A 27487-nucleotide genomic window follows, 5' to 3' on the forward strand; every position below is an offset into this window, starting at 1 on the left:
CCATCTTTAGCTAGAATGATTCCGTTTGCACCTATGAATCCCACTCTGCGCGACCTTGGTCCTCCATAGGAGGGCGGTACTGCATCCTTCAACAGGACTGGGAGCACCCCGCACTCCCCCGGACCCCTGGGCCAACAGGCTAGGGAACGTGCTGGATCGGCAGAGCCCTCGGTGCCTACAGCCCTCCTCTCCGTCCAGGTGGGCCGCCGCGCCCGGGTTTGCAGACCCAGGGCTGGAACTCGCCCGGAAGCCACGCTCAGAGGCGTGGTCCCACCCCTCCCGGGAGGCCCCGCTCTTCCGCCCAGCGGCCCCGCCCAGCCCGGGGGCCGCGCCAGTCCTCGCCCGCAGTTCGCCGCCCCTTCCCGGCCTTAGGACCTTCGGCAGATTCACGGCCCTCCCGCGCGCAACTCCATCAAGCCCCGCCCCCTGCGCCGTCAGGCCCCGCCCCTCCGGGTCCACGCCCCCGCTTCCAGCCTGCGCGGGTCCGGGGCCGCCCCTGGCCCGCCTCCGCCCGCCCGGGAGCCTTGGAGTGGTGCCGCGAGCCCTCCGGCGAACATGGCGCTCCGAGCGGCGCGGAGCGTGCGTGCCGCGGCCTGCAGCCTGCGCGCCGCGTCGGCGTCTGCTGCGCCCTGCCCGCCGCGGCCCTGGGGCCTGAGGACCGGCACGTTCCGGACGCTGCGCACCGGCGCCAGCCTGCTGTCGGGTGAGCGCGGCGGGCACGTGGGCGAGCGGGCTGCCTCGGGGTGGCGGAGAGCGGGGCCCCTCCCTCCTCGCCTCGGTCCTTACCTCAGGTCCCCGCCGCGGCTCTCCCGGGGCACGCCAGGGCCCCCCGAGCACCTTTCCTTCATTGCTGGGATCTCCAGTTGTGTGGCCCCGCTGCCCTCCCTGAGCGGCGTGCGCGACACCGCAGCCTTTGTCCCGCGGTTAGGGACCCGCGCGGGGGGGCTGGAGTCCGCGCGGTCGCGGTGTCCGGGGCGGGAGCGTCGGCCGCTCGCCGCAGGAGAGTCCGGCCAGTGTCGCTAAGCTTCTTCGTGACCTTAGGTTCGCTCTCATTGTGGGCATCGTGGGCCCTAAAAGTGGAGACAGATAATAGGCTTCAGTTTGCTCCACAGACCATGACTGAGATTTCCGAAGTAGAATTAAAGCAAGAGCACTTATTGACGTAAAAGCACTGGATCTAGATTTTTACTAGCTGAAGCGAGCAAAACTTTGAGTCAGCTTCCCTCATCAGAAAAACGGAAATGATAATCTTACCTCACAGTAGTTGCGAGGATGAGATGATATAACGTAACTGCTCTACATATAGCCTGACGCATAGTAAGTACTTGATGTTACTTACTAAATTTTAGTTCATAGAATCAAATAAACAGCAAAAAAATGGACCAACATTAATATATTTTATGTATTGTTTTTGAAAGAAGGAAAATCACAGGCTTTTCATAGATTACTCAAAACGCCTAATTTTCTCCAGCCTAACGCTGTTTTTCAAAGCTCAGTAAGAAAGTAAATAATACCTAATCTCCTTTCCACGTTTTCCCTGTTGGACCAAGGGTTAAAGAATTGCACTGATCATTGAGCCTAAATGGCATGGCCGAGGAAAAACACTTCAATGGACTAGGAGGCAAGTGGACCTAGGTGCATTTAGCTTAGTAATGTTTGGTTGCCTACTTGCTAAATTGAGTATGACAGCAATCTTATTCCGAAGATTATCTTTACAATTAGGTAAGATGGCAAGGCCAAAATCCGGACGCAGCCTCAGAGAGGTCATATTTATAGTTCCCCAGCCCTTCAAAAGCTATATTAGATTTAAACTGCCAGTTCTAGAGTTGTAAGAGAATGATAGGTCCAATTGAGTGTTGTAGCCAAATAACTATATACTAAATATTTTTTTGCTCAGGATCCCCTTTACTTTACTTGAACTTTAAAAACTACTTCACTCCAACTTTTAAGAGCTTACTATATACCAAGCATTGTTTAGAACTGGGAATACAAATGAAATAAACTCTGCTCTTGCTCGCTTTGTACTTACAGTCTACTTCCTGGGGGAAATTGACAAATGGGCTGAATCTGTAGCAGGTTAAATTCTATGAGTGTGTTTGGGGCCAGGGTGGGAGGAGAGTGGTGCAGAATGCTGTGGGAGCATGCTGGATGGCCCAGGAACCCAGTCTTGGAGGGCTAGACAAGGCTTCTGGCAGGAAAGAGCTAAATTGAACTTTGAAATAGTCAAGAAAAGGTGAAAGGTCAGGGCAGTATTGCAGTCAAAACACCAAGTATAAACCTTAACTTTTTTATAGAAAGATCACATTGATCTGAGGCATTCAGTTATTTGAAGTGGAATAAAACAAAACACATTCCTTGGTGACAGGTTTTGTAGCTTCTTCAACTGAAGAGTGTAAAATTAAAGTTTTTTTAAAAAAATACATTTTTATTGGTTTCAGAGAGGAAGGGAGAGAGAAAATCATAAGTGATGAGTCATTAATTGGCTGCCTCCTGCACGCCCCCTGTTGGGGATCGAGTCTGGAACCTGGGAATGTGCCCTGAGCAAGAATCAAACCACAATCCCCTGGTTCATAAGTTGATGCTCAACCACTGAGCCACACTGGCTGGGCTAAAATTAAAGTTTTTTAATGCTTAGGGATAAAGCTATAGTCTGTTTACATTCTGTTGCACATCAGAGCTGTGTAATGCTGTTTTAAGTACAGTTATCTTTGGGTAAAGGGGAAGAGTGAACCAGCAAGGCTTACTTTAAAACAGTATTGGAATTAATGAACCATTTTCCAATTAACTTCTGATGCATTATTTTTAGAAAAATACTTCACTTTGGAAAGTAATATATATTTACGATAGCATATGCTTTTTAAAAAATTATTCCTTAAAGCAAGTACTTTTAACATTAAATCCTTAATAATTTTTTTCACATCTTTCGAACTTTGGTCAGTCTTTTTTCCAGGAATCATTGAATAGTTCGACCATATCTTTGAAGAGAAGAAGCCTATAAAGCCAAGGGCTAACCTGTCCAATGAATGTTCAGCAGAGCTTGACTTTCTACCAGTTAATGGCTTAGCTCCGAGGTGACTGTTGAGTTCTGATCTTGTAGTTTGCTTCTTTAAATGATGGTAGCCTATTTCTTCCATGGCAGGCCTGAATTCCATTAAATTGGAATTTTAAGAATTTAAAAGTTTCAGTTGTTTTAGGTCAGTTTCATTCCCGTAAGATTCCACTTTACAACCAAGTTGCAGTGAAGCTCTCTTAGGTCAACTCTAAAGAGGCACGTTGTTTTTTAGGCTAAATAATTTATGAGCAGTCTGTGCTCATCCCTAAACCTCATCACTCCAAGTCTGTCTTTGGAGGGACAGACTTTTTCTGCAAGACAGACCAGTTAGTAGATAAGTACACATTTGAAATGTCCTCCAAAATCTTTTGTGTGTGATTTAGACTAAGTAAGGTTAGCAGATAATCAAATCTCCAAGAGGTGCACAAGGCATTCATATCAAGCCATCTTTGTCCACGTGATACCACTGTTGAGATGTGCCATCTTTTTTTAAAATTGATTTTTAGAGAGAGGAAAGGAGAGGGATAGGGAGATAGAAACATCATCGATTGGCTGCCTACTGCACACCCCATGCTGGGGGATTGAGCCCACAACCCTGGCATGTGCCCTTACCAGGAATGGAACTGTGACCTCTTGGTTCTTGGGTCGAAGCTCAACTACTGAGCAACACTCGCCAGGCAAGATGTGCCATCTTTTCACATGATCGGTTTTTTTCCTGGGCATGTACTATTATTGAAAGGCAGTGTCAGTAAGTCAGACACAAAATACTGAGAAAGTTTTGCCTTTTGATAGTATTGATATAAAAAGTGCATTATAAGACGTGATGCTACTGCTTTTCTGAAATATTGGTCTTCTATTTTAGTGCGTAAATTCACAGAGAAACATGAATGGATAACAACAGAAAATGGTATTGGAACAGTGGGAATCAGCAATTTTGCACAGGTATTGGATTATCTCGAAATAGTTAAAACAGTCTGCTTTCACCTAAATTGGATTGTCTCTGCTGTTTAAAATTTGTTGATTCTGCCCTTAGTATTTTGGGCCCTTTATAGGCCCTTAGAAAAACATTAATCATAGGTGAAACAATTGAAAAACAACCTGGTTAGGGCAGTATGTAGTGTTTTAAGAGATATTGAAAGGTTAACATTTAAAACTAAAAGTAGGAAACAAACCTTATTCAACAAAGAAATGTGTTTGTTTCATATTGGGGCAGTTAAAGAAAGAAACAGAAAAAGAAAAGTGAGTTAAAGGGCGGAGTGTTTACAGTATTTTGTGGATACCGTGACGTACACATGACCAGGGGAACATGAAGAGGGAAAAACCTAGATTGGCACAGAGGGAAACCTTTTATTTAGCCTATTTATTTATCTGTTAACTCTCCTTTTCCCACTCATCCCATATTTGAAATACTGTGTAAAAGAAAATGAGAAGCCAAACAGTACCAGTCAGTGATTTTCAACTGGATCTGTGTAGGAGGTGGGTGGGGCACTAGGGGGAAAGGGGATGTTAACTGATGGAAATATATAATATTTTTTAGAAATGTTGGAATATCAGGTATTGAGAGTCAATGACAACTGTATCTTGGCATATCTCTGAACCTACTGAAACCCAGTACGGGGTGCTTTGTGAAATAGTGTATAAGTGTCTTCACCTCCTAGAGTTTATTTATAAGTGTAATTACCTACATGGAAAATGACATACAAAACATTACATGATGGATAACCTGAGTGGTGGAGGGGATGGTAACCCACTCACCTGCTGGGGAGGTCATTTCTTATTGGAGTCAAGGTCTTCAAGGAGTACAAGGCATGACTATGATTTGAAGAATTAATGAGTACGATTTCAGCAACTACTGTAGGTGAAATGGCCTGAGTAAAACTGTGGAGGTGAAAAAGCAGTGTGTTTGTTCTCAGAGGGGGTAGCCATCTTTTGGGGTACATATGGTTTGTAACAGGGGTCACTACTGCTTGTGGGAAGTCCAGCTAGTGGCCTGTTTTCTAGCAGGTCCTGAGCCAAGAATAGTTTTGTGTTTTAAAGGGCTGTAAGAAAAAAAACAAAAAATGTGGCCCATCAAGTGTAAAATATGTACTACTACCTGAAGTTATAGGGGATTTGGTATTTGGCTCGTACCTGTTTACTAGGAGGTTTAATTTGATTTCTTAGTTTTTTTGGTGTTTTTTTTTTTTAGGAAGCTTTAGGAGATGTTGTTTACTGTAGTCTGCCTGAAATTGGGACAAAATTGAACAAGCAAGGTGAGTATTTTTCTCATATTGGTATGTCATCATTCATACCATGAATTTTCTTTACCTGACCTTTACCTTGAATAATAGCTTTTTAAAAAATCCTCACCAGAGGATGTTTTCATTGATTTCAGAGAGATGGAAGCGGGGGGAGAGAAACATCTGTGTGAGTAAGAAATATTGATCAGTTGCCTCCTGAACTCGCCCCTACTGGGGATCAAACCTGCAACCTGGGTGTGTACCCTGACTGGGAATCAAACTCAAGACCCCTTTGGTGCATGGGGTAATGCTCCAACCAACCGAGCCACCCTGGACAGGGCTTGAATAATAACTTTTATGTACTGAGGATCAATTAAAGTGCTTTTTACTCAAGTAACAGAAACTTAAAAGTAGACTAAGTAGGGATCTGTATCTTCTTTTTAAAATACATTTTTATTGATTTTTTCAGAGAGTGAGGAAGGGAAAGGGAGAGAAACATCAATTGGTTGCCTCCCGCATGCACCCTGACCTGGGATCAAGCCTGCAACCTGGGGTATGTGCCCTGACTGGGAATTGAACCAGCGACCCTTTGGTGCACTGGATAATGCTCAACTAACAGAGCCACACCAGCCAGGACTAGGCATTCTTTATATAATCTAGATACAAATCCTTTATCAGGTATATATTTTGTATTTTGTCATAGCTTGTGGTTTTGCCTTTCTGTTCTCGTGTTTTTATTATTTTTTAAAGTATATATATTTTTAAATATGTCTTTATTGATTTCAGAGAGAGGAAGGGGGAGAGAGAGAGAGAGAGAACATTAATGATGAAAGAGTCATTGATCGGCTGCCTCCTGCACACCCCGACTGGGAATCAAGCCTGCAACTTGGGCATGTGCCTTGACCGGGAATTGAACTGTGATCTCCTGGATCATAGGTAGATGCTCAACTGCTGAGCCACGCTGGCCAGGCAAATGTTTATTTTTAAGAAAAGCTTTTAATTTTTAACAAGTCTAAGTTATTAATGTTTTAATTATGTATCGAATCTTGTGTTATTTGTTTTGGTCAAGAGATCACCATAAAAAGTTACTAAGACAGTAAGGGCACTGAACTGAGAAAGTTTGAGCAACTCTGGCCTGTACCAAGTTTGCAAAAATATTCCCTGTTTTGTTCTTGAAACTTCATATAGTTTTAGTTTTGTAGATTCTTTTAGATCGTCTGTCTGTAAATAAAGAGTTTTATTTCTTCCTTTCGATCTTTATACATTTATTTCTTTTCCTTGTCTAATTGCACTGGCCAGGGCCCTCAGTATAATGTCGAATAGAAGTGTAAGGATAGTCATCATTGCCTTAGTAGAAAACATTTAACATTTTATCATTAGGTGTGATATATAGCTGTGGGGTTTTCACAGGTGCCCATTATCAGATGAGGAGGACCCTGTCTATAGTTTACTGAGAGTTATTCATGCATGTTGAATTTTGTCAAATTCATTTTCTCCATCTATTGACATTATAGCGGTTTTCTTTATTCTGTTAATGTGATGAAAAAGATTGATTTAATTATTGCTGGATTTGATTTGCTAGTTAATTTTCACATTATGTTCATGAGAGACATTGGTCTTTCTTTATAATACCTTTGTCGAATTTTGGAATAAGCTATATTGTCCTCATAGAAGAAGTTTGGAAATGTTCATACCTCCTTTTTTTCTGAAAGAATGTGCAGGATTAATATATCTTCATTAAATGTTTGATAAAATTAACCAGTAGATCTGAGCCGTATTTCTTTATGGAAAGGTTTTTGATACAGATTTAATTTCTTTAATAGAGAGAAGACTATTCATATCTCCTATGTTATCTTACATTAGTTTTGTTATGGGTCTTTTTTAAATACATATTTTTTATATGTTTTCATTGAATTTTTGAGAAAGAAAAGGGAGACGGAAAGAGAGAAATGTCGATGAGAGAGAAACATTGATTGGCTGCCTCCTGCACAGCCCTAACGGGGATTGAGTCTGCCAACTGGATATGTACCTTGACCAAGATGACACTCAACCGAGCCACACCAGCCAGAGCACAGTTTTGTTGTGTTTTTTGAGGAATTTTTCCTTTTCATGTTGTCAGATTCAGCATGAAGATGCTTATTTTTATTATCCCTTTATATCCATAGGATCTGTATTGAGGATCCCTTTTTCATTCCTTCATGTTTGTTGTAATTTGTTTTCTCTCTTTTTTTTTTAATCAGATGTGCCAGCTATTTATCAATTTCATTAATCTTTTGAAACATCCAAATTTTTACTCTGCTAATATTCTGTTTTCCATTTCATTAGTTTTATTCATATTTTTATTGTTTTTTTCCCTTCAATTTAACTTAGATTTAATTTGCTCTTATTTTTCTAGCTTCTTAAGGTGGAATTTTGAGGTTTTGTTGGTGTAAGTACTTTTTTACATGACATTTTTACTCATACTATAAAACACTGGATCCCTTGTGGTGGCATGGCATCTAAAATCTTAGTTTCATTCTTTTACCTTAGCCAGGACACTTGGAGTCAGCCATGTGCACGCGTGGGATCATTCAGAGACCTAGGCAGAGTTTATACACAGAATTTGGGGCTCTTCCTTTCAGTTCCTCTCCTTGGGATTTCCTACTTCATGTTCAAGTAGCTATAGCAGCCCCAAACTCTTGCCTTCTGGTTCTTTAAGCAAGCAAAACTGAGATTTTTCTTTCACAATTTTGTCTGCCCCACATGACAGAGATTGGTGCCTCTCCTCAGGCAAAGTCATTTAAACAATCAGCAGTGTTCACATTCCTTCTTTCAAGTGTTGCCTCCTCTCCATAAACTGACTGTTTTGTTCATTTTCTAGTGTCTTTGGGACCCAGGTCTTTGATTTTAAGATATTCTTTTTAAACAAAAGCTAAAGACATTATGCGCCTTCTAAGCACTATTTTAGCTATATCCCAAATATTTTGGTATGTAGTATTCTCATTATCATTCACTTCAGATCGCTTGATATTGTCCCATAGATGGCTAAGGCTCTGTTAATTTTTCAGCCTTTTTTTAAAACTCTGTTCTTTAAATTTGTTAATTTCAAATAATCTTTCTTCAGGTTCAGTATCCAGTCTGCTGTTAATGCCATTCAGTGAATGTTTTATTTTAGATACTTTACTTTCCAGTTCTGAAATGTCCATTTTAAAATTTCTATGTCTTTGCAAGTATTCCCCCATATGTCCACTTATTATGATCTTTTAAAAAAGTCTTTCAGTATATTTACAATAGCTACTTTAAGGTTCCTTGGTAATTCCTTCAGGTGGGTCTGTGGGTCATTTGAGGATCTTTCTGTTGAGTACTTTTTCTCTTTATCATGGCTCCTTTCTTTCTAGGATTTCAACCCTCATTTTCTAGTCACCTTGGCAGCTCCATACTCCATCCTCTGACCTCTCAAAAAAGACTGGTTTTCTACTTGTGTTCCAGTTACACTGTGCTCTTTGGATAGAGTGATACACATTTTATAAATGAAGATCTCACTGAGTTTGGGTCCCTTTTTTTCAATCATTGACTCTCCTTTTGGGTATCCTACATATAATGGTGTGTGTGTTTTGTTTGGGGTTTATAATTGTTATCTGTAGGAAGGTTGGTCTGAGGTACTTTACAGTTACTGGAATCTTCTAAAAAAATTTTTTTCTGAGCCCCAGTAAATTGAAAGAAAGTTGAGTTTCGCTGAACTCAAGCACATCTGGTATTCGGATACATCACCATTTGTTTCCTCTGTCTAGAAGAGACAGGTATGCTTCATTGAGGATATTCTCATAGGTGATACAAGCATAACAAAAACCTATGATTTTATTTTTAATTAAAGATATTTAGAATTTTATCATGATTGTATTCAAGGTGACCACTTTTCCATATTTCCCATTTTCAGGTCATTAACTTTTGACATTTAATATTATCTTTCATTTTCTCAATTTAGATGAATTTGGTGCTTTGGAAAGTGTGAAAGCTGCTAGTGAACTCTATTCTCCTCTGTCAGGGGAAGTAACTGAAATTAATGAAGCCCTTGCAGAAAATCCAGGACTTGTCAACAAATCTTGTTATGAAGATGGTAAGTTGTTAAGAAATTTTTTAAAGGATTATAGCTGAAGATAACATTTACTCTAGAATTTAAAGCAAGATTTAGCTGATTGTGACTTCATATTTTTGCACTTGGTACTAAATAGAGATGTTCTGCTTTTAAAAAGGGAAACACAGAGTAGCTGAGTATCTAAGGTTATGTTTAAGATGTTTGTTGATAAAAGCACTGCCTTATTTTACAGGGTTCTTAGTATCAAACACTTGCAAAGTATTTACTTCTTCAAACATAAAGCATCTATATTGTGTGATGTAGGTTGTAATAGAATAATACTTATTTCATTAATTTTCACTTTTCTCACATATTAATCTTTACAATAACCCAGTGAGGTAGGCTGGTAGCAATTCTCTCCATTTTGTAGATGAAATGAGGCCCAAAAGGATTGTTAAGGTCACACATCCAATAAATGACAAAATTAGGATTAGGTTGCAGTTTTTTGTTGCCTGTCACCAAGCTCTTCTAACTCTACTTTTTAATGTCCTTCACATCAGTTGTTAACAGTGTTGGTGTTCCTGTTGTTAATGAAAGCTATACCTGGTCTCTCATATACTTGGATCCCTATGTAAAGTCTTCAGTGTCATTTGTTGATGCTTATTACAATCTAAGAGTTCTTAATCCATTATGGTGGAATACATTCAAGTTGTAATCTTCTCTATTGTGATGTGCAAGGATATGAATTCTTTTTAAAAAAAAAAATATCTTTATTGATTTCAGAGAGAGGAAAGGAGAAACATCAATGATGAGTCACTGATTGGCTGCCTCCTGCATTCCCCCCACTGGGGATCAAGCCTGAAACCTGGGCATGTGCCCTGACCAGGAATCGAACCGTGATCCCCTGGATCATAGGTCGATGCTCAACTGCTGAGCCTTGTCGGCCAGGTTTAATTTAATTCTTAATGCTAAAATTCAAAACTCGAACAAATAATGAGTCATTTAGGTAAATAATACAACATTAATGTTGAGGCACTAAAGAATTTATTTTAAAACAAGTGTGGGTGAGGATGTGGAGAAAAGGTATTCTGGTGCACTGTTTATGGGAATGCAGATTGGTGCAATCACCATGGACAACAGTACGGAGGTTCCTCAGAAAATTAAAAATGAAACTACCTTATGACCCAGCAATTGCACTTCTGGGTATATATCCGAAGAAACCCAAAACACTAATTCAAAAGAATATATGCACCCCTCTGTTCATTGCGCATTATTTACAATAGTCAAGATATGGAAGCAACCCAAGTGCCCATCAATAGATGAGAGGATAAAAAATGCTGTGGTATATATATACAATGGAATATTATTCAGCCATAAAAAAGAATGAAATCTTATCATTTGTGACAGCATGGATGGATCTAGAGGGTATTATCTTAAGTAAAATAAGTAAGACAGAGAAAGACAAATACTGTATGACTTTACTTACATGTAGAATGTAAAGAACAAAATAAATGAACAAATAAATAGAAATCAACTCAGAGGTACAGAGAACAGTCTGATGATTGTTGGAGGAGAGGGGCTTGGGGCTTGGGTAAGAAAGTGAAGGGAATAAGAAGTACTAATTGGTAGTTACAAAGTAGTCAACATAGGGAATATTGTCAATAATCAATAATACTGTAATAACTATGTATGGTGTCAGGTGGGTACTTGAAATATCAGGGTAATCACTGTATAAAGCATATGATTGTCTAACCACTATGTTGTGCATCTGAAAAAAATACAAAATAATGAATATAAACTAATTGAAAATAAAACTATTTATTTTATACTTTGAATGAAATTGACTTTTATTTTTTGAAAAGATAATTTGGAATATAAGGTCCTTTATTTTGGTTGCAGGTTGGCTGATCAAGATGACACTGAGTAACCCTTCAGAACTAGATGAACTAATGAGTGAAGAAGCATATGAGAAATACATTAAATCTATTGAGGAGTGAAAATGGAACCCCCCTAAATAAAGTAGTATGAAACAACTTGATCTAGATAGTTGTCTTAAATTAGTGGTGGATAAAAGATTTAGTAATACCAATGGGGGAAAAAATTACAGTAATGCTACTGGACAAAAATACCCCTTAACTTTCTAATGATGGCAAATAAACACAATATGCATCTTTTTCACAACACCCTATGATTTTTAGGCTAGACTACAGTTATAATATTCAGAATTCCTGAAATTATCTGTGGTAAAACCTAGTTATAAAAATTATGTACTTCAAGGATAACATTGTTATCTTAAGCCTTATATAATATTGTAACTTGCTTATATCAGTCTCTGGGTTTGGGTCAAAATACTTAATGATCTTTCCTTTGGAAATAACGGGCAGTAGAAAAGTTTTTGTTGTTATGGTGTCAAATGAGGAACAATGCTGTCTTAATTTAGCAATATAATGAGTTTGCTGGTGCTATTTTTATACACTGAAGCAGCAGCCTTGCAGGAAAACAAGAAAGTTTAATAATAAAACATTCCACTTCTTCATTAATCATGTTTTTTGTTTTGCTGTTAATATTTCATTGAGTGACTCTGCTAGTATTTGTGAAGATGCTAATTTTAACTTATGGAAAGTTTTTAAGGAAATTGAAGACATAACAATGAAACGTTCCAAGAAAATGTTTCCCTTTAGTCATAAATGTGCTTTTCTTAAGCAAACATCTAATTGCCTGATAATATTAAGTACTGTTTTGGTCATTTTTAATATCATGAAAACGAAACCACTGACACTGTTTTTCTTTCATGCTAAGTTAGAAAAGAGGAAAAACAAGGAAAGGTGAAAGTTTGATCAATACAGCACTTGGATGGCATCCTTAAGAAAGTTAAACCACATTCAGGTTTCCACTTAAGTAGTAGGAATAGAAATGAAACTTTTTGAGCTCAGATACTGACTTAGTGAATGTGCTTGTAGTATAAGCATATTTAGAGTGCCAAATGGTATTTTAATTCAGCGAACTGTAGTATGCTGGTATTTTGAGGGGAGATACTCATGTAGCAAGAGCACACAAACACCTCTATCATGTTCCTTGTTACTAGAGGAAAAGGAAAATTTCCAGACTACCACCTTCTGATGGTGAATAAACAGCAAATGTGAGAACCTAGGGGAAGGAGGTAAGTAACATAAATCTTTCCTGCTCCTCAGCAGAAGGAAACCAGTCTTTCCAAGACTGTGCCAATGGCTGTCTCACTGCTGAGCTGTATCTCTGCACCCTTATTAAGTTTTCCAAAATACCCTGGATGTTGGTCTCCCTGTTTGTGTATTTTTCAGGTTAACTAATTTGACTGCTTTGGAAATAAAAAGGGATGAGCAATAATTACATACATTTTACTTTTTTGTTTTGAAGGTACTCTCATATATTACCTTCTTTGATGCTCACAACAATAAGAGCTAGATAGCTACCACCATTTCACAAATAAGGTGGTAGAGGGGATAAGAGATTGTTAAAAAGCTATGCAGTCATGGTTAGGATTTTCACATTTCCTGTTCCCCTCTTTGTCAGTTTCTTAGCAAATGCTACTATAAAAAATACTTAAATGGGAACTGGAGGGGCAAAGGATGAGTGTTCTAAAGGTGGGAAGCAGAAATGGCCTTGCTAAAGTAAAAGTACACCTGTGATTGTAGTCTGAAAGAGATGAGCAGTTTTTTATTCTATCATTTTTTCCCAAAAATGCACACGCTTGGTCTGTTATACCCAGTCTGAATTTTTTCAAAGAGCAGCACGTTACGGCAACTTGCTCTTTCACTATGTAGAATACAGAGCCAGTTCAACCCTCACCCTCATTTCTGTTATAGTGCTGCCAAAAATAATAGGCCTGAGTGGGGAATAAAGTAACAATTCAATTTCTCAGATCTCATATTCCTTTTGAATGGTTTTGGTCTTAATATATTAGCGTAATAAAGGTTTTGAATATGCTTTCTAATAATTAAAACTCAATGCAACAGGTTACTCTGGAAGTGTTAAAATAATTTCTTCGAAATTTTTATATAATCTCCCAGGTAGTTGACCGTTGACAGTATTTTTAATGAAAAACCACTAGAGGGCTCTGCATAGGCATGCTAGTGTGAAAATGAGGCTGGTATTTTCAGACAACTCAGCAAATTTTTTTGACTTTTTCTAAATTTCCCCAAGTTTTCTGGGGCTGCTGAAATGTACTGCTTACCTTCAGTTTAAAAAATCATGCTAACTATAACTGCCCTCATTATTGCTGTGCAATCTATTATTCAGACCTAATCACACATTTGCCTTCCTCAGAGAGGGTCCTCACTTCACATCAAGATTAAAATCTAGGGATTTACTGATCACCTACCCTCATCAGTCTTTTGTTCCCCTTTAAATAGACTTTATTTTTTAGAGCAGATTTAGGATAAAAATTGAGCACAAAGTACAGTTTCCCTATATCTCCTGACCCTATCTTTCTCTGTTTGGGAAACATCCCTTTGCCAACTCTGAGATACTGTACTAGAATTGCTGATATCTTGATTCAATCTAGATTGGCTCTTTATAAACATGACTTGCCAAACACTTGTCCCTTAATGTTTCTACTCAATCATGCTATTAGACTTTTACCTGCTGGGCTTCATTAGTGATTACTAGCACATTTAAAACATGCAGGCATGATTAGTGTAAAGAAAATCAGTTACTGGATCTTACAATTTCCACATATACTTATGAGAATGTACTTTCAGTGAAGAAGTTTAATAATCATTTAGTAAATCTTAGTTAAGACTGGTATATTCAGAAACTGAGAAAGTAACTTTAGTGACTAGATAACAAATCCTAGTCAGATGGTTTCAAATTTTCTGTTTTCAATAGAACTAAAGGAGGATCCAAACAAACTGTCAGCTGATCATTAATTTTTGTTGTTGATCACTGTGGTTTCTGGTGTGGAAAGGGGTTTTAAAAAAATTTAAGAGACTGCTATAACAAAACCCCTTTTGTGTGCATCTTCCTATGAACAAGGTATATCAGCTTACGTCATGAAAAAACTGGGATAAAATTGGCATTGAATCTGTCTCATTCTTACAATATGCAGTATTTACCCACAGATAGATGGAATATATTCCTACTGTTTCCCAAATGAGTAGGAATAAAGATAATTCTCCATCTGGAAAGAACTATTTTAGCCTTACTGTCATAAGACAATTATAATTTATTTTAAAATATGTTTTTATTGATTTCAGAGAGGAAGGGAGGGGGGAGAGAGAAACATCAATGATGAGAGAGAATCATCAGCTGCCTCCTGCATCCCCCCACTGAGGAATGAGCCTGAAATTCGGGCATGTGCCCTGACTGGGAATTGAATCGTGACCTCCAGGTTCATGGGTCAATGATCAATCGGGCTGAAGACAATTTTTTAAATTTCATTTTCAAGTTACATATTTCTGCTGCACAGAGAAATGATAGAGTACTTAATAAAAGTCTTTGCCCATAAATAATGTTAGAATAAAATTCTGTGGAGGAAGCAGAATAAAAATACAATTATGAATTTAAGGAGAAAAAGCAAAAGAAGTTTCCATCTTTTAGTTTATTCATGTATTTTTAAATGTTGATAGGTATTAAATTGCCATTAAATTTAGATTTCAATATTTTTAAAAGAGTAATGTAACATTTTAAAATGCCTGCATTCATGATACTCTGGATGTTACATCCTTGACTACTAAAATTTAGGGTTAAAACTGTATGTTTTAACGCATAAAAATGCAATAGGGTATGCAGTTTTGTCTACAGTTTCTTTTAGAAGCATGCAGGCATACCATTCCTTCCAGGTTGTGAAAGCCAAATTATCCAAATATGTATATTTTAGGTAAAGAAATGATACCTAAAAAAGTAGTCATATTCTATAAAAGTACTTTGTCCTACCCTGTTAGAATACTGTAATATTCGAAGACATTATATAAAATAGTCTTTGCATGGAACTTTAAAGGCCTTCTAATTCATTATGTTCTGTAAAAAAGCAGGAATAGCTATCTTTCCAAATGCCTTTTAATCAGTGATATGAAGGACTTACATTCTAGTACTTTTCTACAGCAGAAATATTCACATTTCTAAAACCAGAAAGAAGAAGGGCTTTGGAATCGGACCTGAGTTGGGTTGAGGTCTACCACCTATTGCCTGGGCACAGGTTCCCACCCCAGCTGCACCTCTGGGTGCTCAAAAGTCCCAGCACCAGAGGTGGGAGGGCGTAAGAGGGTAGCCTTGCACTGTCTTCAAAGAGTTTCACAGTTGATTTAAGGACGCGAGGCTACTTTTCTTCATTTGTTAAAACCCCAGACCACAAAAAGCCGCCAATGCCCGCTGCACAGAGCTGTACTGCTACACAAGTTCGGTAAGTGCTGGTGAGGGCTGCCAGCCACGTACTAGCCAGTCTAGTGCTGTCCAGCCACGCACGCAGGCGCCGAAGTTAAAGACCAAGTTTTAAGTTTTTGGCCTGAATCACCCTAGCACAGTCATTCTCACGGGGGAGGGGCTATCTGGGGTCGGTTGGCAACGTTGGGGACATTTTTGGCTGGCACTCGTGGATGGAGACCAGGGATGCTGCTAACCCTTAATACTGCAGGGCGCACGGCGGCCCCACCTCGGAAAAATTAGGCCCCAAAAGCAAGAATGGCTGGTGAGAGGCCCGGGTCTCTGAGGGGCAGGCGGCCCAAAGGGACCTCGCGTTCTTATCCCAGGGCCCGGCGGGCATACAGCCCCTCATTTACTTCCCTGACTGGCGTTTAAGGCTGCACCGTACCTCGCGACACCGCCTCAGGCTCCCGCAGCCGGGGCATCTTCACGCGCGGCCGAAGGTGTGGGGCGCGCAAAGCCCGCTGGGAGCACGCGCTCGCCGCTGACAGCCTGCGTCGCCTCCCGCGCTCAGTTTTGTTGCGCGAGGAGGACTTACGTCACTTCCGCTGTGGACACGCCCCCTCCCTCGGGCCCGCCCACCACCCCGCTTCCAGTGCGTCGTAACCCAGGGCAACTTTCGCTCTTGGCGGCCGCCTGCGAAAACTAAGCTGCAGGGGGCTTCCCACTTCGCTGGCCACATGTGAGGGGGTGAGTGGTGGCGGCCGCTTCCCCGCCTCCGGAGCCGGGCCCCGCACCACCCCACGCGCGGCAGAGCGAGAGCCCTGCCGAGGACGAGAGGCAGCTGCCCTCTGAGGCTGGGAGGGAGAGGGGACAGGTACTGCGAACCCGCGATGGCTAAGGGCGGGGCCTGGGCGTGGCGTCACGGAGTGGGTGGGGCCGCTGAGGGCGGGACCCTGTGAGGGCGGAGCCAGTGGAGGAGGGGGTGGGGCTTGGTGAGGCAGGTGGGGATGTTCTGCTGGAGAGGTTAGCTCTTGAATGAAGAAAAGACATCTTTTGTGGCTAGGTAGGATGGGGTGGAGGATGGGGTGGAGGTAGATGGAGAAGGAAGGATCATGCGTGAGGGAAGGGAGGGACTATTAAAGGAAAGGGAAGATCCAGGTATGAAGTGTCTGGCCTTGGGAGAGACAGGTTGGGTGTGTGTGTTTGATGACTTGTGTTTTCATGTAGTCTGTAGGCTGTATGAGAACTGGGATGATGGGCGTTGCTCTACCATCTTATTCCCAGTGCTAGGCATCTAATGGGCGCTGAATGAGTGAATGAATGTGAATGGAAAAAGTGGAAGAGTTGGAGACTGTGATTGGAATAGACCTGGTCTGATCCGAGGACGGATGGTTGTAGGAACCATGCTCCTGTGAACAATCAGCTGCTGTGCCCTGTGGGCACATAATAAGCATAAGGCACAGATAATTCACATGGGGAGATAAGATTTGTACTCTTGGAAATGCACAATTTGCTCAAATTGGGAGGCGCAGGTGCTTAACTTTGAGGCAAAGTTTCAATTCCTTGCAGAACTGTGTGTTTCAAAACTGTGCATTAGATTGAAGCCCCAGTGACATTTTCCTTTAGAAACTATATTACCAATGGTCAGCATATCCAGGCTAATCTCCAAGACCTATTTAACCAGTTCATATGCATGAAGCTTTGCTTTGTATTAAGAAACTTAACTTCCACCATAGTTGTTTCTATTCATTGATTTCTTCAACATATACTGGTAAGGTCCACAGGAACACCCATTTATAATTTCAAGAGAGGCTGCCAGAAACCCATCTTTCCCTGGCTGAAATTCTGACATAGATTAAAGATTCTTTTAAACCTGAAACTTCTAGGAAGATGCAGGTGTGGGAACATGGTGTAGAGCCAGGGAAGTGGTAAGGAGTTTTGAGGGATTACAGCCTGCTTTTGACATAAACAGCCTGCTTTGACTTAAACACCATGGCCTTTTTACCTCTCCAGGGGTAACAACATTACCCCTGCTGTTAATTGATTAGGAATATGTCAACCGGGTGTAGGAATCTAGGGTAAGACATCTGTAGTCTATGTAGACAGGCAATGAAAAATATGTGGTAAATGTGCTACCAGATTCCTTATTTGTTCCCTGACAGACATCATTAATCAATCACAGAACTCTTTCCTATAGTGGCCAAGTCTTAAGATCTTTCTCAACACAGCACCCTAGGTAGCCACTACTTGTTTGGAACTGATAATTTGGAACATATTCTTCATCCCTAATGTAGACATAAATGTAAAAAAAATTAATAGACATCAATGTAAATGTAAATGTAAATGTAAATTTCCTTAACTCTTGGTAAGATTCCTTTTTGTTTTCAATGGGATTACCTAAATAGGTGGATCAGGAATCCAGCAGATGAAATTTAGAAATGTGGGCCAGATAATTGTATAGTGAGGTTGGATAATTAGTAAACACCCAAGTACCAGAGATATCCACAAGACATTATCCTTTCCTCACCAACATTTATATCAGTGATTCAGATGACGTTACAGAGGGTATGTCCAGTGAATTAATGAAGTCTTAAAGTGGGAATGGGAAGAAATGACTCAGAATTATCCAAGCAGGTTGGGATGATAATCCAAAACCAAGAAAAGGAAATTTTAGAAGAATCTGGTACATTTGGATGTCAGAAAGAACATTTTTAAAGAAAATCAACAGTATGGGTACAGAATCAAGAGGACAGGGATTATTAACAATTCATGTGAAAGAAAATTTAGAAGTTGTAGTTGACCTCAAGCTCAGTGTTATTGAAGAGTGAAATATAGGCCCCAGCCAGGTAGCTCAGTTAATTAGAGTGTTATCCTGATATGCCAAGGTTGTGGGTTTCCTCCCTGGTCAGGACACATACAATAATCAACCAATGAATGCATAAATAATTGGAACAACAACTCTTTCTCTCTCTCTCTCTCCCTTTCTCTCTCTCTCTTCCTCCTCCCCTTCCTTCCCTTCCTCCCACTTTCTCTCTCTCTCTCTCAAGTCAATAAAAAAAGATTGGGATATAGCATTTAAAATATATAGCAATCTTTGTTGAATTATTAAGTGTAGATTTGCTTAAGGTAGAATTCATCCTATGCTCACCTCCACCATTATCCCACATTTCATTTCTTGAACCACTGTGAACACGTAAGGGCTTAAATTTTTATTTTATTTTTTTACTGTGGGCAACTTCACGCTTACCTAAGAGTAGAGAGAAGTGTATAGTTAACCTCCGTGCCCTCACACCCACCTCCGGCGAACAGGGCTTACGGCCACATTGATTTCATCGTGTTCTCTCCAACCGCACCCACCGCACGCCCCACGGCCCTCACACTCCCTGCAGGATTATTTTGAAGCAAATCAAGATGGCTTATGGCTTATGTTTAATTGATAAAAGAATGATACAGTTTTTTGTTTTTTTTTGTTTTTGCTGATCATTTCCTTTCCATTTCTGTCTTTAAATGCTACTAGAGCCCTGGCGGGTGGCTCAGTTGGTTGGAGCGTCATCCTGTGCACCAACAGATTATGAGTTCCAGTCCCCATCAGGGCACATCCCTAGGTCATGGGTTTGATCCCCGGTTGGCGAGTACAGGAGTCAACTGACTGATATTTCTCTCTCACATCAGTATTTCTCTCTCTCTCTCTCTCTCTCTCTCTTCCCTTTCCTCTCTCTCTCAAATCAATCCAAACATAATCTTGGGTGAGTGATTAAATAAAAAATTCTACTAGAAAAGATATTTTCTGGATCATTTTGAATTTCCATAGGCTCTGTGCCTTAGACTTTGATTCATCTTCTTTATTTCGTTTCCAAATATCTTAAGTTCCTTGATCAAGTTTTCTTTGGGTTTATTCTCATTCACCCAAGCATGTACTTTGGGGGCTTGGACCTCAGTCAACATTTTCTTCTTCATGTGTTTTGGTTTGAGTCAGTGCAGTAGCGTATATGATAGAGTTTAATACCATCTGGCCTACATCTGTGAGCCTTCCTGCTTTGTACTCCAAATCCAGATTATCTAGTTGCATCTGCAAATGCATTTTTCCCATGGTAGCATTTTTCACTATGATCTTTGTGTTTTCTTAATGTGATTTTCTTGGAAAACATTAATAAGGACTTTGATGTATGCTTTATTCCAGTGATTCTCAAACAGAATCAGGTTGTTAAGCTCACTGGAAGTCAAGAAGTGGAATAGCTTGAGCTGTTGATTTACTTTAAATCTGTAAAGTAGGCACAATTTTACTATCAGAAAATATGAGTATTCTATCAGTGCAGACTTCTGCGTTCCAACATAAAAGTAAAACTGCATATAACTTGTATGAAGTCACTTATCTACTCTTATTTACTTTTTTTTTTTCATTGCTCTTCAGAGAGGGGGGGGGGAGAGAGAGAGAGGGAAAGAAACATTAATATGAGAGAGACACGTCGATAGGTTGCCTCCCACATGAACCCCGACCGGGGCCAGGGATTGAGCCTGAAACCGAGGTATGTGCCCTTGGCTGGAATCAAACCTGAGACCCTTCAGTCTGCGGGGCGATGCTCTAACCACTGAGCCAAACTGGCTAGGGCATCACTTATCTACTCCTTTAGCTGATTTTTTATTGCTTTTTGTACAGTTCTATTTGTCATTTCTTACAAGACCTAGAAGACAAGAGTGGGCAATAAAACTTGAAGGCACATTTTTATAGGAGGAAAATTTAAAATTAAGACTATGCTTTCCACTAACTGAATTTTTTTCTAATTAGGAAAAGACCACCAATATTCCATCTTAGTTGTGGAGTATGTTGATCCAGCTTGCTTGAAGACTAGCAGGATTCTGGAGAAGCACCTAGCAGTCTGGTATGTAGGAATCTGCCCGTTTGACTAAGAATACTGTGTTAACTGACTCAGAGATGATTCTTAGTTTATAGTTGTAAGGAGTCAATATATTTCCCATGATCCCCCATTAAATGAGTAAAGTGCTTATAAAAATGTATTTATAACAAATAGGTAAAGTACTTATAACAATGCTTGGCACATAGTAAGAGCTATGTAACAGTAAGTTGTATTACTAAGTTATTATTGTTACCTGGGTTTCTTTGGCACTTTGTAATATTATGTGACTGGAACCTCTTCTGGTGGCCTCACTGGGTCCAATTCTACTGACTCAATGTACGGGCTTACCCAGTATTGCATCCTTGACCTCTGCTGTTCCTCTCTCTAGATATATAGGATAGTGATACAGCCTTCCCCTCGGATTTTACATATTCTCATGGCATGTGAGAAATAGTTGAAGGCGCTGGAGATGATTAACCTGAAAGAGCAGAGTACATCGCACTTTTTCATAGGGCTGTTGAGAGGCAGTGGGCAATCTCTGGATCAATGATTCTTCAACCTTTTGTAGTGACAGACTGTTCTGTAACTCTGATGCAGGCCCTTCCCTGAAAAAAACCATTGAGCATCTTCAGAGGTATCATAGACTTTCATAACCCCATCCAAGGATGGGAAGGCTTCCCATCACAGAGCCTTGCTCTGGAGGGCAAAACTAGGACCAGGGAGCAGAGGATGCTGATGGAGCAGGAAAAGCAGTGTTGGTTTGACATAAGGAAGAACTTTCTAACAGAGCAGTAGTTGTCCAACTTTGCTGGATATTAGAACTGTCTAGGGTGATTTTAGAAATCCTGATGGCCGGGCTCTGGCCAGACCAATTATAATCAGAATCTCTGTGGTGGGATCTGGGCATTTTTATTTTTATAAAGCTCCCCAGATGATTCCAAGGTGCACCCAAGTTTGAGAAACAGTAAACTACTTTGCCATTTGAGGAGGCTCTCTAAACAGTGAATGCCTTGTCGGTGGAGATACTTTAAGCAAAAAATAAACATTTTCCTTATTGATTTGAACGTCCTAACGCTACTTAATCTCTCCTAAACAATATCCCTTTCTTTGCTATAGTAGCCTCAAGTTTGTTTATTTTATTATTTAATAAATGGCTTTGCTTTTGATTCTCTGCTTTTTCCCTTTTGAACTGTACACTTGTTGAATCTGTGGGGTTCTGTGGTACTTGTAATTTAGAAGACAAAAGGTCAGAGTGTATTTGTAGGAACTTCTGTGGGCTGGGCAGTGACTGAAGTGAAATTTCACAATATGAGAGGATCAGGCTGGTTCGCACAATCTGTCAGGTCCTCAGTCATTGCTGTTTGTAAATAAAGTAGCGCCTCTAGTTTTAAGTCACTTGTAATAGAAGTTTTTTCCTTTCAGATCTGATTTATTTCCTCTGATGTCATGTTGGAAAAGATTAGGATGTCCAAAGATACTTGACCTTCCACAGGTAAATGGAACTTTATCACCATCAAAATGTCACTTTAAGCTCAAGTGGAAAAGCTGAAATGGTAATTGAACAGATACTGTTACAAGAAGTTACTTATCTCTACCTCAACAGAAAAATGAAAAAAATGTGGGTTTCTGGCAGGGATCATGTTGAGGTGAGAGAAAGCAAGGCATGTGGTCCCCAGTGAACTCTATCTCATTACAAGCAAAGGCACTGGGTGTTCATTAGCACACGGCTGGATCATTGGCTGTCACTGCTTAGGGATTGGAGTTCACCTGTGCAGCTTGTGGGGTCCGCAGGAGGAACATCTGTCTGTGGGAAAGTATTATAATCATGCCCTTTTCATCTATGAGCAAACAGACCCAGAAAAGTAATGTATCTAAGCCTCACACAGCTAATAAATAGTAAATTAAAAAAAACTCTGGCTGTTTGGCACTCGAGTCTGTTCTCATAATCAGGATTATAAATTTCCTAGCCCTTTGACTGGATTATAAATGCCAAGTCCCATTTTTCAACTTGGAAAGGCATCAATTTAAGGATAGATAGTATTATTGTCATCACCTCCACCGCCACCACTACTACCACCATCACCTACTCTTAGTTTCCTGGGGCTCCCATAACATAGGGCCACAGACCGGGTGGCGTAAACCACAGGAATTTATTGTCTCACAGTTCTGGAGGCTCGACGTCCAAAATCAAGGTGTCATCAGGGTTGATTCCTTCCGAAGACTGTGAGGAAGGATCTGTGCCAGGCCTCTTTCCTTTGCTTGTTGGTGGCCATCTTCTCCGTGTCTCTTCACATCACCTCCCCTCTATGCGTGTCTGTGCCCAGGTTTCCTCTTTGAATAAGGACACTGTCGCATACAGTGGATTAGGATGAACCGACTGACTGAGCCTAGATCACAGGCCCTACCAGTTTCCCCAGAAGCCTAAGGATCCCCCGCTGATATCCAGAGTTGTTGGGAAGGGAAAGGGGCGGGGGCCGGGGTGCATAAGTCACACACAACCACTGCAGTTCCCTTGTTATTAGCACAATATCATTTGGACATTACGGGAAGGGGAGGGGAGGGGAGGGGAGGGGAGGGGGGAGGGGGGTGCTCAAACCTACATTGCTTACTGCAGCCTGAACCCCATCAGGAGGGAGAGAGCCTGTGTCAACATCTTCCTCTCCTTTTTTGCTTCACTCCCAACTTTGGTCCTTACTGAAATCCACCAGTCTCTATTTAAAATTAGACTTATCTTATATAATGTCAATAGTTGGCAACGGATGGTTTTGTAATATTTCTTCTGAGTCTATCCCTGAATGTGTAGAAGATGTTTCACCTGAGTTATGCTTTTAAAAAAAAAAAATTAAAAACTGAGTTCAATCCGCATCTCGAACTGCAGGAAGAAGATGTTAAAGACTTTAAGCAGCCCTTGGAGTAATCACAGGAATGGATCTCTGTCAGAGAAACGAGGTGGAGTTAGGAAATAGCGGAAATAATGAAATTCAGAGCACGGGAGAAACGGAATCAACCTGCGCTTGTTCAGATGGGAGAAGGGAAAAGAATCATGTTCGTTGTCTTCTCAATATCAGCGACATTACATCTGAACAAGATGGAAAAGTCAACAAGTTTGTTATTGGAACTGGATGGGAAGAAGCGGTGAGTATCTTCTTGAGTTAGGTCTCTTGCATATCAGCGTTTATTTTTTTTAAATAAAAGTTTTATTTACTTTTTTATTGATTTGAGAGAGAAAGAGAGGTAGGAGAGTGAGAGATTTGTTGTTCCACTCATTTATGCACTCATTGGTTGATTCTTGTATGTGCCCTGACCGGGGATCGGACCCACAACCTTGGCGTATCAGGACGAACCTCTAACCAACTGAGCTACCCGGCCAGGGCCTGCACATCAGTGTTTTGATGCAAGCATTTTTACTATTTTCAAATATAGTTACTATTACCAAAAACCGTGTAAACAATGAAATATAGAAACCTTTGGAACACAGGTAAAATATTAATGAAGATAGCAGTACCTTTTATTGAGCATTTATGGGCCACTCAGTATTGGCAAGCACAGTACTAAATGCTTCACGTATATCACATCATTCAACCTCACAATAGTCCTATGTGGCGGGTATTATGAACAGCCTGACTTTTTGGACAAGGATACTGAGGCACCCAAAGGGTGCAATAATGTGCTGAAGGTCACCCAGCCGGTGGCCAAGGTCTTCTGGACTCCAGAACCTGAGCTCCTCAACTATTGTACTAAACTCCCTGAGACCCTGAGACTTCTGTCCTAGTGGTTCTACTCAGAATCCTGTGGGTTTAATCTTAAACTATCCATAGAATCAATAATAGCATCCTAAATTTAGAACTATATGGAAATTTGATCTAACGTTTCTAGGTTACTCTTGGCAATGTCACAACAAGGGGTGAGGGGTAGGAGATGCTACTGGCATCTAATGGGTCGAGGCCAGGGTTGTTGCCCCACATCCTCCAAGGCCCAGGACAGCACCCTTCACAAGGAATAATCCAGCTCCATCGTAGTTCAGGCTGCTGTAAGAGGATGCCACAGGCAGGGTGGCTTAAGCCGCAGGCAGTTATTACTCACAGTTCCAGAGGATGGAAATTCAAGATCATGGTGCCAGCATGGTTGGGTTCTTGGTGAGGGCCCTCTTCCTGGTTTGCCCTCACAAGGCCGCCTTTGTTGTTGTTGTTGTTAATATGTTTTTATTAATTTTAGAGAGGAAGAGAGAGGGAGAGAGAGAAACATTGATGCTGGAGAGAAATATCAATCAGCTGCCTCCTGTACATCCCCTGCTGCGGATCAAGCCCACAACCCGGCATGTGCCCTGACTGGGAAACAAACCAGCGACCTTTTGGTGCATGGGCTGACATTCTACACACTGAGCCACACCAGCCAGGGAGGCCTTCTTTGTTGTGTACAAGCAGAGAGAGAGAGAGAGCAAGAAAGAGAGAGAGAGAGATCCCTTGACTCCTTTTCTTATAAGGACACTGATCCCATCATGAAGGCCCCATCCTTTTGACCTTATCTCACTCTAATTACCTAAGATGCCCTACCTCCAAATACCATCACATTGGGGATTGGGGTTTCAACATAGGAATTTTGGAGAGACACAAACATACAGTCCATAACAAGCCCCAAGGGTTGGTAGTGCCAAGGGTGAGAAACCCCAATCTACTTGGTTTATTTTATAAATGTGGACACTGAGGCCAAGACAAGGCAGAGTGATTCGCCCAAGTCCACTTGACAGTTGAAAGAATCATGTCTTAATCATGTCTTCAAGAGCCCTCTAGTATTCTCTCTACTTCCCCACCCCCACCCATCTGTGACCTTCCAAACGCATACTCCCGTGCCAGATAGTCCTATTTAAGAATTTTAAGTTTAGAGGTTCAGTTTACTATTGAAGGTAACTACTTTGAAATACACGTCTAAGGGCTGTTGGCATGGACCTGCCTCTGCTCATCCGCTCTCCCTCCAGCCCCACCATGCAGCAGTCTCCCCCAGTATGGTAAACAGAGCCTGGAAGGGGGAACAAGACAAACAATTTTTAATTTATTTTTATTTAATAGTTCCAAATTTATTTTAATGTACATCTGAAAAAATATAGTCAGCACATCAAGGTGGCCATTTACAGATACTGTTGCTTAGTATTTTATAAATCCTATTGCTAGTATTTCAGATTTTAAATACTACTGCTTAATATGAGGCTAAAAATAGGTATTAAAAGTAGAAGAAAATGTCTGTTTAAAGAAAAATATTAGTTCAAATGGGATGGCCAAAATGGGGCTGTGACCAGAATTGGGGCAGCTAGAGTGAGCAGCTCAGCTGAGAGTAACACGCTGCTTTATTTGCAGGTTCAAGGCTGGGGAAAGACTTCTCCAACTGCCTGTCTCTGGCCCAGGAAGAAGCTTAAAAAGATGAAGGTGGGAGAAAGTGTCAGCAGCTGCTTACTCTGTGTCGGTCTCTCCCAAGGGATCCCTGAGACCAAGCCTCAGTCTGAGGCTGGGAAGTTGGAGTCAGGGGCTCTGGCTGAAGCAGGCCCAGAGAAGGATCGAGGTAGCCCCTGCAAGACTCAGAGCCCCCCTGGAGGCCCTACCACTGCCTCCAGGAGGATTAGCAAGATGTGCTTTCCCTCCTACAATCAGGAAGAGAAAAAAAGTCTCCAAATAAAGGAGTTTATTTGGTGCATGGAAGAGTGGGCCCTCCCCAACACTGTTAGGGACCAGAACCCCAGCAGAGGCACTGATCGAGGTCCCTCTGTGTCAGACTCATTGACTTCCAAGGCCCTTTTAGTTCTGCCTCCCCTGAAGGCTTCAGTCCCAAATGGCTTGGATGTTCTGGGTAAGAAGAGTAAGAACTTTCTCTTGCAGCCAGAAGAGAAGGTGCTGAGTGTGGAAAATGATGAGTGTGTGGCTTGTGCATATGGATTGAAAATAGTTGGCGGGAAAGATGGAAAGAGACCCATTGAGCTGGCCAAGCACCTTAAGGCCAACTGCATGCAGCCTTTTCCTTCCCCAGTGGTCCAGACACCCCTGCTGGCCAATCCGGAGCTGGACTGCCTGCACTGGTCCCTCCTGGGTGAGAAAAAGCTGGTGTGCCCTCCCAGTTCCAACACTGTTCACTCTCTCACCACCGTGCAGCTTTTGCAGAACCAGAGAGTGCAAAGCTACAAAGCCAGATTCAAAGCCTGGGAGCTGAGACCTCCCACAAACATCCAAAAGTGCGTTCTCAAGGAGGCCAAGCAGGAAACCAGGCCCCGTACACTGGAGACCAGTGTGCTCCCAAGACCTCTCTTGCCATCCCTCACCGTGAGCAGAGTTGTTATTCCCGTCTCCACTCAGATTCCTCTGAACCGCCACAATGTCACTCCCTGGGAATAAGCACCTTTGGAAACTCACTCGCGCCCCCTCTCCTGCGCCCAGCCCATACTCTCTTCTCTTCCTTTCCCTCCCCCCCCCCTTTCTCTTTTCCCTTCCTTTTTGCTCTCTCTCTGCTTCCCTCCCTCTCTTGACCCTTTTTTGTAGTAGAACCAGAGGAAATAAATTCGTCGTATGGATTTTGATTTACTCTCAAAACGCCCATATTTATGCATTGCTTGCTTAGGTTGCTTAGTCGTTTACAAAATGCAAACTGGTAATGCCAGTGTCAGCCTCTGCCTGCCTCACATGTGCTCTCCCAACGGAAGCCAAGCGGGGGTGGGGTATCTGAAGAGGGTCTTGCTCAGTGACGCCCTGGTGTCACCCTTGAACCCACTGGAAAGGGTTCTTTCTGCCCTACCCCAGTGCCTTAGGCTAAGTGTACTGGGCTTTTTTTGGATAAAATTATTTCCCAATCTTTTTTATTTTTAAGATTTTTAAAATTGATTTTCTTTTAGAGAGAGAGGAAGGGAGAGGGAGAAAAACATCAATGTGAGAGGGAAACATTGATCCGCTGCCTCCTGAGGGATCGATCCTGCAACCTGGGCACATGC

General features: G+C 41.4%; 2 protein-coding genes across 3 annotated transcripts; both read left to right on the top strand.

The window, feature by feature from the left end:
* Positions 1-539: 539 nt before the first annotated feature.
* Positions 540-11358, top strand: GCSH (glycine cleavage system protein H). Its single transcript, XM_087827105.1, has 5 exons — positions 540-703; positions 3915-3994; positions 5241-5304; positions 9236-9367; positions 11225-11358. Exons 1-5 carry the CDS (start codon positions 556-558, stop codon positions 11320-11322), a joined length of 522 nt encoding a protein of 173 aa, XP_087683231.1. The 5' UTR covers positions 540-555; the 3' UTR covers positions 11323-11358.
* A 778-nt stretch (positions 11359-12136) lies between these two features.
* Positions 12137-27079, top strand: C18H16orf46 (chromosome 18 C16orf46 homolog). Of its 2 annotated transcripts, XM_087827103.1 has the most exons (4): positions 12137-12485; positions 20451-20544; positions 23399-23655; positions 25872-27079. In XM_087827103.1, exons 3-4 carry the CDS (start codon positions 23446-23448, stop codon positions 26895-26897), a joined length of 1236 nt encoding a protein of 411 aa, XP_087683229.1. In that variant the 5' UTR covers positions 12137-12485; positions 20451-20544; positions 23399-23445; the 3' UTR covers positions 26898-27079. The 2 variants fall into 2 exon arrangements, with proteins under 2 accessions (XP_087683229.1, XP_087683230.1); XM_087827104.1 differs by lacking the exons at positions 12137-12485; positions 20451-20544 and adding an exon at positions 21253-22012.
* The last annotated feature ends 408 nt before the right edge of the window (positions 27080-27487 follow it).

Source organism: Miniopterus natalensis, chromosome 18, assembly GCF_054644295.1.
Source record: "Miniopterus natalensis isolate mMinNat1 chromosome 18, mMinNat1.hap1, whole genome shotgun sequence".
Taxonomy (NCBI): domain Eukaryota; kingdom Metazoa; phylum Chordata; class Mammalia; order Chiroptera; family Miniopteridae; genus Miniopterus; species Miniopterus natalensis.

What these genes read in the sequence shown, in the direction of transcription:
- GCSH (XM_087827105.1), top strand. Translation starts at nt 556, where the DNA reads ATGGCGCTCCGAGCGGCGCGGAGCGTGCGTGCCGCGGCCTGCAGCCTG. An exon ending in CGGCGCCAGCCTGCTGTCGG is followed by an intron (nt 704 to 3,914) that starts GTGAGCGCGGCG and finishes CTTCTATTTTAG; the next exon opens with TGCGTAAATTCACAGAGAAA. An exon ending in CAAATCTTGTTATGAAGATG is followed by an intron (nt 9,368 to 11,224) that starts GTAAGTTGTTAA and finishes TTTTGGTTGCAG; the next exon opens with GTTGGCTGATCAAGATGACA.
- C18H16orf46 (XM_087827103.1), top strand. Translation starts at nt 23,446, where the DNA reads ATGGATCTCTGTCAGAGAAACGAGGTGGAGTTAGGAAATAGCGGAAAT. An exon ending in GAACTGGATGGGAAGAAGCG is followed by an intron (nt 23,656 to 25,871) that starts GTGAGTATCTTC and finishes CTTTATTTGCAG; the next exon opens with GTTCAAGGCTGGGGAAAGAC.